General features: G+C 35.8%; 1 protein-coding gene across 1 annotated transcript; it reads right to left on the reverse strand.

Moving 5' to 3' along the window:
- Positions 1–12144: 12144 nt before the first annotated feature.
- On the reverse strand, positions 12145–17426 carry LOC113755748 (calcium-dependent protein kinase 24-like). The gene is made up of 8 exons (XM_027299655.1): positions 16890–17426; positions 15857–15980; positions 15598–15741; positions 14825–14977; positions 14542–14657; positions 14074–14241; positions 12886–13119; positions 12145–12291 (listed from the first exon to the last, which is right to left on the reverse strand). The coding sequence occupies exons 1-8, from the start codon at positions 17424–17426 to the stop codon at positions 12145–12147; spliced, it is 1623 nt and encodes a 540-aa protein (XP_027155456.1).
- Positions 17427–18538: the final 1112 nt, after the last annotated feature.

Raw genomic sequence — 18538 nt, forward strand, 5'->3', positions numbered from 1 at the left:
TGCAAAAATAAAGAAATTGAGGGGAAGTGCTGTCCAAATTTTGAGGCTGTTTGGTTCCTTCGAGTTTGGGTTGATTTTGGGTAGAAATGAAGAGCTTTGGGGTTGTTCATATCTTTAGGACCAACTGCTACCTTTTTCACTCCAAAGCGACATTTTTGTATCTTTGCACTAGTAGTTCATTTGGATAGGCATACGACTCGTAGTTGAGTCTCACTTGTGAATTCCGTTCATTAGGTTTTGGATGTGGGAACCATAATTGTTTTACCTTGGTTGTTCTTAGGACGTGCCAGTGATCAAGGGCGTACTTCGGGAGGAAACTTTTGAAGTTGTTTCTGCTTGAACTGGTGAGTGTATCACTAGCATGACTCGTTGCTTAACTGATTTACTTGTACTTGCAATTTGTGATTTGAATGACTGTGACTTTCGTTTATTCTGGACGAGACGAGGGTGTACTCTATTACACTCGTTTCTCTCGATTATTTGACTGGTTAACTGATCAATTTGAATCTATTACTTGTGCATGATTTGATGTCGTTTGGAGGCTTGTATCCAACTACCTTACTGTGAAATCTGAGCTCAAACCTCATTGGTAGTTAATCGAATCAAACCAGAAAGGGCTTGGTCAAGGTAGATTGACGATCCATGAGGAACTGTTACTGATTATCTGCATACTGAAACCCTCTGATATTTGGCATACTCAAGTATTACCACCTTTGTTTCTGTTTGGTGTTCGAACCCGGTAAGGGGTATGTTTGGTGGACGGAATTTGGTATAAAGTGGGGTCTACAGTCATGGTTGTTTCTCTAAATATTGATGGAGAGTCAACGAGTTTGGATCAAGTACTGCAACGGGAATTTGGCTCTTGAGATCCATCTGTATCGTTTCTATTTGAATTACTATGTCTGACTGAGGTGTTTGTTCATCCCCCTATTTAGTGTTTATATTTGATTGATTAAAAGTGAAGTTCCATGATTCTTGACTGCTTGAACTTTTGGTACCTCATTGAGCGAAAGCTCACCCCCGTTACCTTTGTTTTCCTTACAGGGAACAATATCTTGGAACCGTGATTTTGGAAAAAAGAGTAGAGCTGGTTATAGATATTCTTTTGATTAAGCTCCTCTGTAATAGTAAACACTAATTGTACCTTGATACTGTAACAGCCCCACTTTCCCCTAAGGCGAACCAAAGGGTTCGGCGGACTGCCTGCCCAGCTCTCGCCGGGACTCAGTCGATCACTTCAAGCAACCATAAGAACATCTAACCACGATCCAACTTAAAACAAAACGTATATACAATAATATCTCAAGAAGAAGTACAACCGTCAAATATACAGAGGTTCTCCAATCACTATACAACCAGCCCGTGCCAAGCACTAGAGCGAGAACCATGACAAAAGAAAACCAAGGCTAGACCCAGCTAGTCTATACAGGCTCTCGTCCTTGCACGCCTTCCCCTGTTAAGGAAAACAAAACTAAAGGGATGAGCTGGAAAGCTCAGTGAGGTTCCTAACACATAGGCAAACAAGAAGTTCAATGCATTCATTACATGTTACCAATCATTCAAATACAAAAGAAAGCGATAAACACCGTCATTAAAAGGATACGTGCTCACAAGGAGCCATTCGTTCATTCATTCTCCTTTCGTTCCCTTATACCTTCAATCATTTGAAAATGCATTTGTATATAAGTAAAACCCTCATTCATTCATTCGTTCATTCATTCATTCACCAGGCTCCACCAACCTCCACCAACCTCCACCAACCTACAAGGTAATACTCGAGTATACCAAAACGTTTACCCAGGTCCCTAATCGCCCGACCGAGTCCGCTTCTGCCTCGAGACGACCGGTAACAAGGGGCAATGGCCAGTTCAGCCAAAAGGCTTACATTCATGCACAAATAACATTTCAATCATTCAATCATTGAAAATTTCACAATCGTTTAGGCCGAGTGCGATAAAGTACACACTTGCCTAGAAAACTCATTTTAACAATCATTGAAAGCATATAACATGTTATCAATCATTCATACCAACCACATAATCATGAAACATATCAAACAGGGAACACTCACCTATAAACGCAAAATAACGTCCACTTCTCAATCACCAATGAAACCTAAAAGTAAACAAAGAACACATTACAATCCATCTAGCATGATTTGGATGAAATCAAGAATTACCCGACTACTCGCGAGTAAACGTATAAAATGACTTTGAAAGTGTCAATAGAGCATATGGATCCGTGGACGGGAATTACTAGGGTTCATAAACCAACCTAAAGAGGTATTAGGTTTTTAGAATGGTAAAATGATCATTTTATTTGCCAAGCGGAAATGTACTGGTTCAAATAGAAATTTAGCCCTCGGCCACCTTTTGAAAGAGCCGGTAACATTTTCAGTAAATACGTCCAATTCGTCACAAAATACATTCGCCAAAGCACTTTAACTTGCTTACATGATAAGAAGATGAACGGACGGCATGTCCCTTGTGTTTACCTATTTTCCAGAAAACAGTTCCAACATCTCATATAGAATAATCTCATGTCCAAAAGCCGTTCACTAGGCTTAAAGTCATATAAATACAAAAATCAAGCTAGAAACATTTCCGGATAAAAACAGTTTGTGACACCATTTTGCGGTTTTGGCACCATTGGCGCTACGATTATCGGATTAGGGTGTAAGACCCACCATTTCGAAGCTAAGAACCAGGGATACAACAATGTAGAAGGTCACTCAGTCCAAATCCCAGCACAACTAAGCCAAATATGCCAAATAACAAACCAGAACCGTAATTGCAGGTTTACAAATTACACTATGCTGTAATCAGTACAACTCAGTCTAAACAGGTCCAAATGAAGAAATTCCAAAGGCATATGGTAGCTAGGACATCAAGCTACATTACATCAGAAGACCTCAACCACCAAATCCAAAGTAATTCCAGTCAAAACAGCCAATTACAAACGCTGTTCGGCCATCCTGAAGAACCCAGAACAGCAACAGTAAAATCGACATTTCTCACTCTACACTACTCCAAATGACCTGAAATTTTACAGGCACTTCAAACACATCAATACCTACAACTTTAATGTTTTAAGACAAGGCCAATTCGGCCTGTAACCATATGATACAAAACCGGACAGAAAAGGGGATATGAAACCCTAACTTTTCACATTTCCTTCCAAATCCAAAATTGGTTGCAATTATCTATCATATACACCTACTAGAGTCATTAGCCTGCATTACCAACCATCATAGATAACCACAACATCATGATCATATTAAACCAGAAAATTCATCAATAAAATAAAAACTTCACCAATTCATCTCAAACCAAGAAATAAACCACAAATTTCAGCACGTTAGCTACCACTAAGCACATCTTAAGCTTCATTAAGTGTAGGAGGAAGTTCAATCACCACTTACCTAGTAAACAAGAGAGAAGGAGTTGAAGGAAACCTTAGCTTCCTTGAACACTTTCACAAAATCACTTACTAGCACCAAATGGAGGGATTTTATGGAGTAGAAACAAATTTCAGCAATTGGTTTGGATGATTTGCACTAGATGGTAGCTAAAAGTTTGAAGAGTTTTCTTCCCTCTTAAGCTCAAGATGGCCGGCCAACATGAGAAAGAAAGAGTGAATATTTGGTCAATTTTGAGATATTTAATCAAATGGTAAAGAAAGGTCAAAAAGGTGAATAGTTGTCTTAGGCTTCAACCAATGGAAGTGTGACACTTGTCACTCCATTAAATGCATTTCTATCCTTTTGTTTCCTCTCACATCAATCACATCTCATCCTCTACTTATCTCTTAACACCCGATAAATTTCACCCAGTATCCGGAACTTAACCTAATTGGTCGAATTTTTCCGAACTTTTCGCCCAAGTGGGTCCCACATCCGGTATACACTCTTAATTTCTCACAAACTAACCGATAGTAGAAAAATCATTTAAAAACTATATTTACTCATAAAATTGATCTAGAAAAATTTTCTAATAAAGAAAATGCAGAAAACGTGCAATTAAGAAAAGTACGGGTCCTCACAGATACCATATGTATATTCTGTGACGCCCCGAAAAAAAAATGAGTTTGAGAACCCGAAAATTTTCTAATTTTCTAGGGTTTATTTTTTTAAACGCCCGCCTTTTCTACATTTTCTTGATTAGAAAATTTTCCAGATATAGTTTATGACCAAAAATGGTTTTTAAATGATTTTCTAGTATCGGTTAGTTTTTGAGAAATAAAGAGCGTATATCGGACGTGGGACCCACGAGTGCGAAAGTTCGGAAAAATTCGGCCAATAAGGTTACGTTTCGGATACTGTGTAAAATTTATCGGGTGTTAGGAGATAAGTAGAGGAGGTGATTTGATTGATGTGAGAGGAAAAAGAAAAGATAGGAGTGCATTAATGGAGGTGACAAGTGTCACCATTGTATTGGAAGTAACTTAAGATTTACTATTCATTTTTGTTGACATTTTGACCAATTGGTTAAATATCCTAAAATGAACCAAAATTCATTCATTTCTTACCTTCTTGGTGGCCGGCCCTCTTGTGCTAAAAAGGAAGAGAAAACTCTTCAAAATCTTGGTAACTACCTAGCTCAAATCATCCAACCAAGTGCTTGATCAAGTTTCTACTCCATAAACTCTATCCCTTTGGTGCTAGTGAGTGGTTTAGTGAAGCTTGTTTGAAGAGCTAAGGTGGCCAACATCTCTACCTCTCTTGTTACTAGGTGAGTGTGTGTGAATTTACTCTTACACCTAATGATCTATCCCTTTGGTGCTAGTGAGTGGTTTAGTGAAGCTTGTTTGAAGAGCTAAGGTGGCCAACATCTCTACCTCTCTTGTACTAGGTGAGTGGTGTGTGAATTTACTCTTACACCTAATGATGTTGAATTTATGCCTAATGGTGGCTATAGAGTTGGAAATTGTGGTTTATTGCTTGCTTATGGATGATATGGTGAAGTTTTTATTTTTTTGAGGAATTTTCTGGTTTAATGTGATCTTGATATTGTGGTTGTTTATGATGGTTGGTAATAAGGGGTTATGACTCTAGTGGATGTAAATGATTGGCAATTGCAATCAATTTTGGATTTGGAAGAATTTCTGGAAAATTAGGGTTCTTGGTTCTTCATTCTGTCCGAAATTTTAGGTCATAGATAGAAGCCGAATTGTCCTTGGCTCAAAACATGAAAGTTGTAGGTATTGATGTGTTTGAGGTGCCTACAAAATTTCAGGTCATTTGGAGTGGTGTAGAGTGAGATATGTCGATTTTACTGTTGCTGTTCTGGGTGATCAGAATGTGCGAACTGCGCTTGTAATTGTCTGTTTTTACTGGAATTTCTTTGGATTTAGCTGTTGGTGTCTTCTGATAAAATGTAGCTTGATGTTTTAGCTATCATATTCCTTTGGAATCAATGCATTTGGACCTGTGTAGACTGAGTTGGACGAATTACAGCATTGTGTGATTTGGGAACCTGCAATTACGGTTCTGGGTTGGTTTTCTGCATTTTTGACTTAGTTGTGCTGGGATTTGGACTGAGTGACCTTCTACATTGTTATAGCCCTGGTTCTTAGCTTCGAAATGGTGGGTCTTACACCCTAATCCGATAATCGTAGTGCAAGTTGTGCCATTACCGCAAAGTGACGTCCAAAACTGTTTTTCTGGTTTGAGCTAAACCTTCATTTTCGGACTTTTCCCTAGCTGGACTTGTACTAGTACTACTTGGAGCTTGCTGAATGGCTATTGGATGAACTTGTTGTTGTGTGTGTACCTTTGGGACTGATTTGAGGAAGTAATGAAGCCATGATGGCTGGAAAAGTTAGTAAATTCAGGGGAAGTGCTGTCCGAACTTTGAAGGAACTCGTTTGCATTGAGTTTGTGATTTAAGACTTGAATTTGAGCAAGGCAATGATATTTGATGGATGATTTCTGAGCCATGGAGGTGAGTGACCTTAAACTCTCTCCAACGTTACCTTTGAAATGTTTCTTGCATCATTTCTTTGATTGCATATCCTGTGTGCCGGCATATAAGTTCTTGACTTGTTTTGGCTCAAATGAGTACTTGGAATTCGTGTGCTGGACCCCAACGTTTCCTCCACTGGTTAATGTTCCTGTAGAGCCAATGGGCTCTTTCTCACTGTTCAATGTTAAATGTTCAATGTTAAATGATTGTTTGGAGCGTTGGACGTCTAAGTACCATGATTTCACTGGCTCACGAGAGAAATGAAAGTGCACTGATTACTGAATCATGACATTATTGAAATGAACGATTGTGAAACTGATTTGATAACTGATTTTATTGGTTACTCGCTGAGCTTCTAGCTCACCCCAAAATATTTTATTCCCCTCCACAGGGCTCAAGGCGAAGGAGTGGCTTGTAGTGTTTAATCCTGGATTATCTCATGTATGGATTGAATTTGGATTTCCTTTTGTATAATCGTTCATATTGGGATTGTATTGAACGTTTAGAATTGCTTGGATGTGTAATAGTCAAGATTTGGACTTCCTCCTGTATACTAATTGTGATCAAGGATCAGAGTGGCGCTGCGGAAGCGTGGACGCTTCGCTTGTGATATGTAAATGTTGGAATATTTGATTTATATTGGAGATTTTATCTTGTATTCATTTGAGGACTGTAGTGATCGACTGAGTCCCGGCGAGAGCTGGGCAGGCGGCCCGTTGACCTCTCTGGTTCGCCTTAGGGGAAAATGGGGTCGTCACATATTCTGGCTTGTAATGCAAGTTGACTTGTAAAAGACTCCCATGTATATATATAAGTGTTTATTCATGTATCTCATGTATTTCAAGTGTATTTGGTTGATTGCACCGTTTAGTTTGGAAAACATGTGTTTTGACTTAGTAGTTCTGACGAGAGTTAGGCAGGCAGTTCGCTCACCCTTGGGGTATGCCCTAGAGAAAGGTGGGGCTGTCACAGGATCATTCTATATATTGGGCTTGTTTCCTCCAGGGTGGGCAGAGGCTTTTCTAGAGAGGCTTGATCAATGTGGAGAAAAGGTACATAATTACCTCCAGGCAGAAGGCCCATTGAAGGATTTTAATGATTTTTGGACAAATTTAGTTGGTCTAACTTGGTAATTTAGCTCGAAATATTTGCTAATTCTAGGACATGATCTACTATATCTTTTTCTGATTTGTGACCCTTGTCAAAGTAAATTTATGCGATCTTTGTGGACTTCTGTGCTTTTGAAAATGACATAGTCCTTTGCCTATTGCACTGTTTCATCAAAGAGGTTATTTAACTTTTGGTATGCATAATTCCTGCAGAGATGTTGCTTGCTATGTCCTCCTTGATATACATTTTTCCAAAAGAAGAATTAATAGCTAAATTGTAGGATGAATATTGAAAATAAATTCTAATAAGTGATATTTGGCTCGAAAGATTTTGACATGCTAATCTTTTGTATTTGATTAGTTGTAATGTGAAATACTGCAAGTTGACCGTGCAACAGAGTCCTGAGCAACACATTAATTGCAATTGATGTAAGTTGGTGCATAAATATGAGCTGATAGTCAAATGGCTTCTTATCTCTGCTTTAGCAAGTTTGCCTAATTACTCATTTTTAATGGCCTTATGGTTCTCATCCTTTTTGCCCCTTTTTAACTTGTCCAACTATGGGATACAGAACACTATTCTATTTTAATTTTTTCTTTTGCAATTTTTAATGCCCCTTCTGATTATTGAGATTATTTTGCTCTTAAAGTAACTCCAACCAATCATTTTTCCTCTTATACTTTGTCAAGAAAGAAGTACAATCTTCTGTGTTGTCACATTTTTGTAGCTGATAATCAAACCTTTTGCATTCTAACTGATATATGTTTTGAATTGCTGCAGTGTGATCCGAAACTATTTCGAGAACTTGGTTAGCAATCCGGTCGGAAATCCGGCCAGATCTTGGCTGGATTGTGACGTGGCACCTCGGCAGCCAACTTTGACCGGCTGTTTTTCCTTCATTCTTATCTTGTTTCTTGGCTAAGCTATCTTCATTTTTCTTCTTGCTTGGCCGGCTGTTTTGAGAGAGAAAACAAGAGAGAAAAAACTTCATTTTCTACTTCACTTTCTTGTCCAAATCTTGAGTTTTAACTGCAATGTATTCCATACAAGTGCTCACTAAGGAGGTTTAAAGCTATTGGTGGAGTTGTTTTGGAGAAAGAAGCACTAAGCTACCAATTTTCTTGAGGTTTGAATGTATCTTGATAAGAACTTCTTATCTACTTCATTTGATTGTAAATTGGTGGATTAGAGATGTTATATATGCTATTTTGTGGATGATTTCGTGATTTTAAGTAGAGTTTGACACATTTTTGATTTATTGGTGAATTTTCTGATTTTATATGATAATTGTTGGTTGGTCATGGAATGATAGCTTGATATGGTGTCAATGGCGCCTTTGTGTGTTAGTTGTGGTTGTTTGCGGAAAATTTCAGTTTTAGGGTTTCAATTTTGGGGATTTCTTATGGTTGCTTATTGAGCTCTTAATTGGTTAAGATTTAAGGGTTTTGTGGCCCTAATTAGGTGTGTTTTATAGTCTATGATTTGTATGTGAAAATGTGGTTGAATTGAGATGGTATTGGTGTTGTTTATAGGGTGGAAAGTCAAGGAATTACGGGGAAGTGCTGTCCAATCTTGAGAGCATTTGATTGCTTTGAGTGAGTGGGCTCTTGGTAGAAATGAAAGGCTTGGACTTGAACAAGGCAATGTCTGTGATGGATGGTTCCTGAGATGTGGTTGGTGAGTGATTCCAAAACTGTTTCCAAAGTTACTCTTGAACAATTTCTTGCATTGTTTACTCAATTGCATATCATGTGTGCTTGCATGTGAGTTCATGAAATGATTTGGCTCCAATGAGTTCTTGAAAGTCTTGGGCTTAGAACCAACGTCTCCACCACTATTTATTTGGAGCACCGATGGCTCCCTATTACTATTTGATTGTTAATTGATCTGTTTGAGCGATGGAGTTCTAAGTACGAGAATTTCACTGGCTCATAAGACCAATAAACTTACATTTGATTATTGAGTCATGCCATCATCTAAATGCATTATTGTGAAATGTACTTGATTATTGATTTTACTTGTCACTCGCTGAGCTTGTAGCTCACCCCAAAAATATTTTTTCCCCTCCACAGGGCTCGAGGCAAAGGAAGCGCATGTAATAAGTTATTAGAGTGTTTGAAGGGATATCTCATGTATAATTTGAATTCGATTTACTTGATGAGTATTTGATGTAATATTTGAGGACTGTAGTGAGTCCCAGCGAGAGTTGGGTAGGCGGTCCGCCGAACCCTTTGGTTCGCCTTAGGGGGAGGCGGGGCTGTCACCATAGTTATTAAACCAGGCCCGGAAAAGAGACCGGCAAAGGAGGTGGGTCAACGGGTTATTGGTTCAATCGGTGGGTGAGTGGTTTGAACCAGTGGATCACTAAATATATTTAAATATTATATCTTATAATTTTTTATATAGGATATATGATATAAATTTTAATAAATAATGTCATAACAAATGCTCATTTGATTTAATTTGCTATGGAATAATTAATTCATATAAGAATCATCAAAACATAAATTTAATTAGTGATCCACCAAATTTCAAGTGTAAAATTTTATCTATGTTTAGTGTAATTATCTAGGTTACTTACAAATTTTAAGTGCAAAAAATTATTAAAAACAATATTTGTCTTTAAAATAAATTATGTAATATGTTATTTTTGAAATCTATTTTATTATTTATAGAATTTGGGGGTCATAAGTTTGTATTAAAAGATTCCAAATAAATTTGTTTTGGCGAAATAAAAAAGAATAAAGATAAAATTGATAAAACGTTCATATAGTATAAGAATGATAACTAAGTAACATGTAGCGAAATAGCCTGGTGGTGAGCTTGTCATAAACCTTGCCTAAGGTCATGGTTCGAATTCACCAACAACTTTGTAAAATTTTTTCCTCAAAACCGGTTTCTTCACAAAACCGGCCGGGTTTCTGGTTGAACCACTGGGTCGTTGACTAGTCAACGGTTCCAATGCTTAACCGATCTAATTAGAGACTCGGCCCGGTCTACTGGTGGGTACACCGGGTTGACCGGTTAGACCGCTGGGCCGGGCCGAGTTTTATAACTATGGCTGTCACAGTTGGTATCAGAGCTTAGACTTCAGATCTCTGTAGTGAGTCCCAGCAAGAGCTGGGCAGGCGGTCCGCCGAACCCTTTGGTTCGCCTTAGTGGAAGGTGGGACTATCACAGAAAAAGTATGGTAATTTGTACCATTTGAATACCTCAATGGATTGGGAGTGAAAGGGGATCCAGGAATGCTCTCAAATTACAAATGGTAGTGAGAGAAAAAGTCCTGCTATGGGAGAGGGTGAATTGAGGCCCCTCTCGCGAGTCAACTAGATGTTGGACTCGGTTAGCTACACACGTTCATTTACTGATTGAATCAATTGAAAACAAGACTGTCTTGATTTGGGTGTGTAGCTAGGCACCAAGGTATTTGGTGGAAAAAGTCAAATGGAGTTTTTTGGATGGTTTGCTGTGTTTGCTAAAATAAATATTCACCAAGGTGGAGATTTGTTAGGAAATTGGCTTAATTTCTTTAGTCAAGATCCCTATTTGGTGTTGGAAGTAGCTAGTTTCCTATTTGGATTTAGTTACTTGAAATAGTTGTCAACGAAACTTCTATTTGGTTTAGGATTTAGATGCTATTTCCTATTCTATATAAGTCTAGGAATTAGTATTGGGTTCCAATTGTTATTTTATTTTTTGGCCAAGTAATGTTCTCTATAAATAGGTAGATTAGCATACTACAAAGACACACAAGAAAGGAGTGAGAGAGTTCTTAGTGGGTGAGAGGGTTATACAAGAGTTGGTGCTTGGGAATCAAGTTGCAATCTTCTGGTGTTTTTCCTCTCATAGTAAGAACAAGTTTTTCTCTCCGTGGACGTAGGCTTGGTGATTAAGCCGAACCACGTTAATTCTTGTGCATTGCTCATCATTCGTGCTAGATATTGTTTTCTATTAAATTGTTGGTCTTTTCCTTTTCAAATAGTTGACCTAATACCCTAACAATTTCACCTCCTCAAATGTCTTGCATCTTAAGATCTAGTGCATTCTACCATGGTTTTGGAAAAGAAACAAGCATCGATACCATTGGCACAACAGACAATAAAAATATCTTTTTCTCTAATCCAAAATTTAAGTAGATAATATAATTTGACAGTTGAGGGATAATATTCTTGATGGAATTAGATAGAGAATTTACAGTGAATGAATGAGAATTTTGATAGCAAATCAACATACATCCTCCGCTCTCCTTGTCTCTTATTTACACATCAACCTTCTAACTAATTGTAAGTAGTTGACAACATACCTAAGTAGCTCACTCTTGCTAACTCAGCAACCAACTAACTATTACAATTTGTTGTAAACACCAATTTTTGAAAAAAAGGGATAAGACATTAATAAGACATTAATGCTCCCTAAAATGGGATAAGGCATTAATAAACTTCTAAGAAACATCCACATAACATTTCGATGTTGTAAAGCAAAAATATGTTTAGAACCTAATTGGATCACCTTATTCTTTGCATCTAATAGCAAAAAGGGGAAAGGTTGTTCTTTTACAAATTTGCAGGGAGGTATCTAAACTAGTGTGAAATCAAGATGTTCTATTTTTTATGAAGTAAAACTACAAAAAGATGTAAATGTGGAAGCATATAACCCTGAGCTGCCAATTGAGGCCTTTAGCATATCTTATTCTTGCATGTCCATTTCTATTTGGGGCATTGATGCTCCATAATAGCACAAAATGCACCATTAAAACAAAGATTTCCCTCCAACTAAAGAGCTAGTAAATTTATTGTTCACTATTTGAACTACAAATCTAATTGGTAACTGCTAAGAAGAACATCACCTGTTCAGTAGTCATCATTTGGACAACCTCAAATACAGTGATCAAAAGTTGGCTGAAAAATTAAGTAGAGTAGGTTTGGGAATTTCCAATATGGGGGGAAGGCATTGAATTGATATCCCCAAGAGTCTTTTACATCTTGAGAACTATAATTGTGACACTAATACCAACATGCCATTTTCAAGCATGAGGGGAAGAGGATTTTCTAATAGAAACCTTAACAGATAATCAAATTTTGAGTTGCATAGATTTATCTTTAAACAATTTCATGCTGAGTACATTTAGCATTGCTCTAGAGTACTGGCGAGAAGCCATTTTCCAATCTGCACCTGTAGTCATCATTGCCTTGAATTCTGCATAACTGATCTTTCCATCCTATAAAAGTACATAAAATCACCAAAATTATAGAGTTTTATAGGTTGTGATCATTATGTAATGACTAAGAAGTGCAATAATATAACTTGTACAAACACCTATAGGAGATCAAAGATTATCCTAATTGTATTTAACCAATGAATGATTTAGAGCGCCCAAATGACCCATTAGGCTCCAAAAGCATTAAAATTTAATTTGTTTGATTAATTTCACAAGCAACTTCATACAAGGGAAGAAAAAACTCAAAATTTTCGTTGAGTATGGTATTCCCATAGAAATTATGGTTGAAAAATAACAAGAAAAATACGTTCAAATTTTAAAAGTTTAGTGCATGAAGATTAGGAGATTCTAAATAGCTGAGTGATCAAAATTGTTATACATAAATTGTTTGTTTAGCCAAATAAGAGGGGAATAAAGCTGTATGGTTGTTTGGATTCAACAATTTCTAATTATTATATTTATAAGAGGATCTAGTATAAAGCAGTTATGAATAGTGTTTATGCAAAAATAGTTTGTGAGAAACAACAAATTCACCAATGGTGCATAAATAGACAAAAAAAAAATAGAGGATTTGCTATATGAACACATCCTTACCTTGTCCAAGTCTGCATCAAATATGATGTCTTGCACAAACTGGTCATTGTTCGGACCAAGATGTTCGTCTGATAAAGAATCTCTCAATTCTTCAAACTCGATGTATCCATTTCCATTCTTGTCAAATTGGTGAAAAGCTTGAAGTAAATGCTCATCACTGCTTAGTCTTTTCAAATGGACTGCTAATGTAACAAATTCATCACAGTTAAGCATCCCATTCCCATCCAAATCAGCCTTCAGAGAAAAATAGGACTTAGTTAGAGAGTCATACTCGTCCTAGTAGAGTAAAAGCAACTTTTAAGTGAATTTGGGACAAAAACAGTTTAGTCACAAAAGCTATTCCAAACAAATGGTATTGGCAAATAAGGAGCGAAGATGTTCAAACATTAGTATCCTCATGTAATCTAACAGTAAGATCTGTTATGAGTTAAGGAACATTTGGGGGCATATTTTTTGATGAAAGTGATAATATTAATAAATTTCAATCATTATAAATTATAATTACAATCAGTTGTGGGGAAAAACTAAATCTACACTCCTTTATCTTGAACCTACACCTTGTACAAGTTGTAATGCTAGCGATATAAGTCAACAAATACTAATAATACAAAAAGTCCAATGTGGTTTTAAAATAGAATAACTAATCCTTACATATGTGTTTGACAAGTATTTAAGTTCACATCTAGTTAAACCAGATGGTCTAGAAATTTCATGCAAAATATAAGGAAAGGGATGTTATTAGTTGCATATACCAATAAATTTCCTAAAATACTTTGAGGGATGATAGGTAACAAAAGAATTATTACATTCATTGATGTTTTTTTACTCCTATTAGACACATAACATAGAAACAAGGTACTTATTATACCTACAATTGTTACTTTTGTCAAAATAGGCTTTAGTTGCACTTTATGCGGGCAATTTTCTATTGAGAACCATTACAATATCAAATCAGATTACTTTGTATGATTTGAAGGTATTATTCTTTAATTTTTCATAGTGGATACATTTTGTTTTTAGGAGCTAAAACAAAAACGTCACCAATGAAAATGTGACAGATCTTCAAATGTTGTCTTTGTCCCAAATTTTGTAAGACTAAGTACCCTATAAAACACATTAAGATATAAGAAGTCTTCCTTTCTTTTTCTAATATATTGTTTTCCTTTTCATTTGACTTAGGATACTCACAGCATCAATTAGTAGCTCAACATCAGGATCAGCAACATCTTGCCCAAACTTATTTAGACCATCTTTGAGTTCTTCGAAACTCAAGCTTCCATTTTGATCAGTGTCCATAGAGTAGAACATTTGTTTAATCCCATGCACTTCATCATCTGGCAAGTAGTCTGCTACTACCTGTTAAATGTATTGCCAAGAGTATAGTAGAAGATAACATGTAAACTATAGATGAGTGCATCTAGGAATGAGGTAGGTTTATATGTTCAATTTTCATAACAGAAAAATGTGCCTAAGAGGATCGCAGGCAAAAATTTATAGGATCCTTAATATACATTCATGATTGTAATCCCTTTATTTTGAAGACAATTGCATCAGTTAATCTTAATATATAAAAAGTTAAGTATGCTTATGCCATATGCATGTGGATAAATATATGGAAAGTTTTTAATATACTAGAGTTAGTATGTGCCAGCTTACTCTGAGAACCCTCTTCTTGAATTTATTCATCAGAGAGAACTGTTTAATCCTTGTTCGAACTCCTTCCCCCAATGGAATATTGGCAACTTGGTTAGCATTCTTTATCCATTCGTTTTCTTCAAAAAGAAAAAGTAAAAGAAATATGTCAACTACTTGTTAAATCTAACTCAAATAAAAAAAATTCACTATGTCCACTTAGAAGATGGTGACTCACATAGTTGGTTAGATCAAGTACAGTACATATTTAGGTTTCTTAATGTATCTGAATAATTAATGTACTTACCAAGTACTTCCTCCACTGTCAGTCTTGTATAAGGATTTGGTTCCAGCATGCCCTTCACAAGATCTTTAGCATTTCGTGAAATTTTAGGCCAAGGATCCCTTCGAAAATCTATCTCACCCCGAACAATTGCATGAGCAATCCCCTCTTCAGATTCTGTGCTAGTTAAAAGCCATGGGAAATAAAGACAAAAAAATTAGATTTCTAGAGAAACATTATATGGGCAAATTACTCTAGGGGGTCTTCATGCTTTTCAAAAGGTTCTATATAGTTCTCAAGACTACAAGTCCTTACTTATTTACATCGATCAATTTGATATGTAGGCAACAATTACAAAATTAATCTTTAGATTTCTTCATAAATGTTTTACGTTTTCTCAATAAAACACATGAAAACTTCAAAGACATGAAGTTACATTTACTGTACAGTTGCTCGTGGAAATGGAAACCAAAGGTAAGGTCATTAACAAATAAGCCAAAATAAAGTAGCCTATTCATCCATTACCTATTTCTAGTTTAGATAGTAATCCCACTATCTTTTAAGAACTAATTGCAATAAAAGATTTCTCAACGTGTGCCTTTATAAAAACCACTTAAAACAGCTTAAAAAATATTTGATCTACTATATACCAAAAAAATGAAAGTCAAATATTAATAATGTTGCTATCCTTCTTACTTGGGGCATAATTTTGCTGCCCTTATAGTTGAAGAGAGTAAAGCATAGTTATTCAATTTCACTAGTTAGGTAAATCATGAGCAGAAAAGATATGTAGTTACCTGCCCAGAAAGGAGGCACTCCACATAACAATATGTAAAGAATTACTCCCGCACTCCAGACATCTACTTCTGATCCATAATTACGTCGAAGGACTTCAGGAGCCATGTAATATGGGCTTCCAACAATTTCACAAAAATGCTGGCCTACCATTATACTTGAATGATCATCTTTGAGCGCACATAAATTTAACATATAATATATCTAAATACTTTGCTTTTGTGAAAAATAGTGTAGCTGAATTGCAATCTGAAAGCATACCAGGCTGAAAGAATATGGAAAGGCCGAAATCTATTGCCTTTAATGGTGAATTTTCACTTGTATTTGCAAACAAAAAGTTTTCTGGTTTAAGATCCCGATGGATTACTCCGTGTTTATGGCATAACTGCAACAGACACATGTAGTTATGTTCTTACTTTCCGTTGACAAATTGGTACAAACAACTTGTTTTACAAACACTAGAAAATATCCATGCTAACACTTAAATATTTCTTGTACCTTTTGTACATAAGTTGATGCTTGTTTTTCAAACTATTTATGGGGAAAGTTTTGCAATTGACTAGCGCATATATATTCAAAAATTGACATGAGTCTCCATTTCTACGTCCAAACTAAACCATGGGAAATACAAAGAGAAAATGAGTATAGTTCTTCTGTTTAATTTGTTGAAAAGATGCCAATCATGCCAAAAGATATGTCTACGCTAAAGGGAGAAGTAAAATTTTATTTTTTTGATGAATTTGTGTTTGGAAACCAATGGAGAAACACTTACAAATCTATTTATTATATAGAACTTGCTAGTTATGCTTCAATACTAATAGTATATGTAAAAACCATATCAACACAATGAATTGATTCAAGTGCTTAATTGCGCGGTTTTTTTTTTATTAAGTAAAATTCCTTTTGCTACTTAAAACTAATAAGATAGTTCCTAGAAGGAATTCTAGATAAATTTATTTTGAGTTAGTCATGCACATAAAAAATGTTCAATTATAAAACATCCAACATTTTTTAGTTTTGGACTAAAATTCTATACCAATTTAGAAAGGTCCCTTTTCAAATCCTATAGGTGTATATTGGATTCTTATTATATGGTACAATACTAAATTGACAATTCCTCTTTGTACATTCGTTGTGGGACTGAAATCAAAATCAAGTGAAATTGGAATCTCTAGGAGGAAGAATGTTTTTATAAAGAACATAACAAGGAAAGAGTTTAGTGGCAGAAAAACAAAAAACCAAAATTGATTCATATTGCTTTTCCTTGAAAGAGAAAAAGGGGAAAAAATTTTACCTTGACAACCTCAAGAATACTCTTGGTAACAAGAGCAGCAGCTCTTTCAGTGTAATGTCCTCTTGCAACAATCCTATCAAAGAGCTCTCCACCTTCACAAAGCTCCATAACAAGATAAATTGCCTCTTTATCCTCATAAGCAGCTATGTAGCTGACAATATTAGGATTTTTTGGCAAATGTCTCATGATCTCAACCTCTCTCCGGACATCCTCAACGTCGATTTCGGTCCTAAGCTTGCTCTTTGATATCTTTTTACAAGCTACATTTTCCCCCGTTTCTTTGTCTATGCACTGGTACGTAACACCAAACTCTCCTCTTCCAAGTTCCTTTCCAAATTTGTATCTTTGGTAGATTTCATGTCCATCAGGATCTTTCAAAACTGTGACTGGTCGTGAGATCCTTTGGCTTAAAGGTAACCCTGCTGCATTGCCACCATTAACGCTATGCCCCTGATCACATGATCCATGCACTTGCTTCTGGTTCTTTGTTCTCTTCAAGAAACTTGTATTTGTTGGTATAGACATGCAGCCTCCCATGGGATTAATGTTTATAAATTAGAATCAATAAGTTTTATCTTAAAAAAATCCCATAAGAAAATGAAGAGGAACATTGAAGATCTTTTGTTGATTTAGAGCTGAGGGATTGAAGGACGGAGAGGGTTCCAAAACCACCCCCATTTTGAGGGCAGTGAATGGTGACTGTGGCCTCAAATTTTGCCTTTAGGTAGTGTTTTACATGTCCCGCTTTTTCCTCACATCCTTTGAACTGAGAATTCTTTTTTATTTTGGATAAAAAGCAAGTTTCATTAAAGAATTGGTGGAAATCATCCATTGAACTTAGAATTCTTTGTGGCAAGCTATGTATAGGAAAGTGAGATAAGAAAAGAAATGAATGAAATAAGAAATTGAGATAAAAGAACAACAAATTAGTTTTTTTGAGCTTTATCTTAATTAAGAAGAGAATCTTAAATTGGAGGACTCCACGTGCCACAATAATCTTTTTCAGTTTCTTTTTATTAGGGGACCATTAAAACAGCAACCCAATTGAGCATTTCAAGACACATCCAATACAAGATTCTATTTGAAAATTATTGTTGAAGATGCCATGTATAGAGAATTAATGGTTTATCAGAAACATATCCAGAATCAGGTTATTCTGAATCAACACACTAGTTACCAAGTAACCATGAAAATGACTGTTTCTTACATGTTTTTTTGTTTTTGATTAATTTGATATGGTTGTTGTCTATTTTAATAGTTCTTATTAATTATATTGTGGTTGGTTTTTCTATGTGCTTTGTACTTTGTTTTGGATATGTTTTCATATGTGTTCTTTTATTTGTTCTACATAAAGTGGTTTCATTACCCAGTTGACTATCAACTATAAAGAACTTATCATCCAACTTATAGTAACTTAGACTTTGCAATATCGACTAGTATCGTTCACGCAAATCGAACACTAATTTGGTTGATTAAGTATTCACATGCAAATTAGGAGCTGGTTTATTTCTTTTGATCAGTACACAAAAGAACGTGCCATATTGTTATTTTACATGTGGTTTTTCATTGTGAAATTGGTATAGAGACAAAGTTGATTATATAATAAACATATTTATATCAAATAATGTATTGTTACATTAGTTATTTTG

This window comes from Coffea eugenioides, unplaced genomic scaffold, assembly GCF_003713205.1.
Source record: "Coffea eugenioides isolate CCC68of unplaced genomic scaffold, Ceug_1.0 ScVebR1_168;HRSCAF=679, whole genome shotgun sequence".
In the NCBI taxonomy this organism is placed as follows: Eukaryota; Viridiplantae; Streptophyta; class Magnoliopsida; order Gentianales; family Rubiaceae; genus Coffea; species Coffea eugenioides.

What these genes read in the sequence shown, in the direction of transcription:
- LOC113755748 (XM_027299655.1), bottom strand. Translation starts at nt 17,426, where the DNA reads ATGGGAGGCTGCATGTCTATACCAACAAATACAAGTTTCTTGAAGAGA. An exon ending in GTATTCTTGAGGTTGTCAAG is followed by an intron (nt 15,981 to 16,889) that starts GTAAAATTTTTT and finishes TGTCTGTTGCAG; the next exon opens with TTATGCCATAAACACGGAGT. An exon ending in GACAGTGGAGGAAGTACTTG is followed by an intron (nt 14,658 to 14,824) that starts GTAAGTACATTA and finishes TTCTTTTTGAAG; the next exon opens with AAAACGAATGGATAAAGAAT.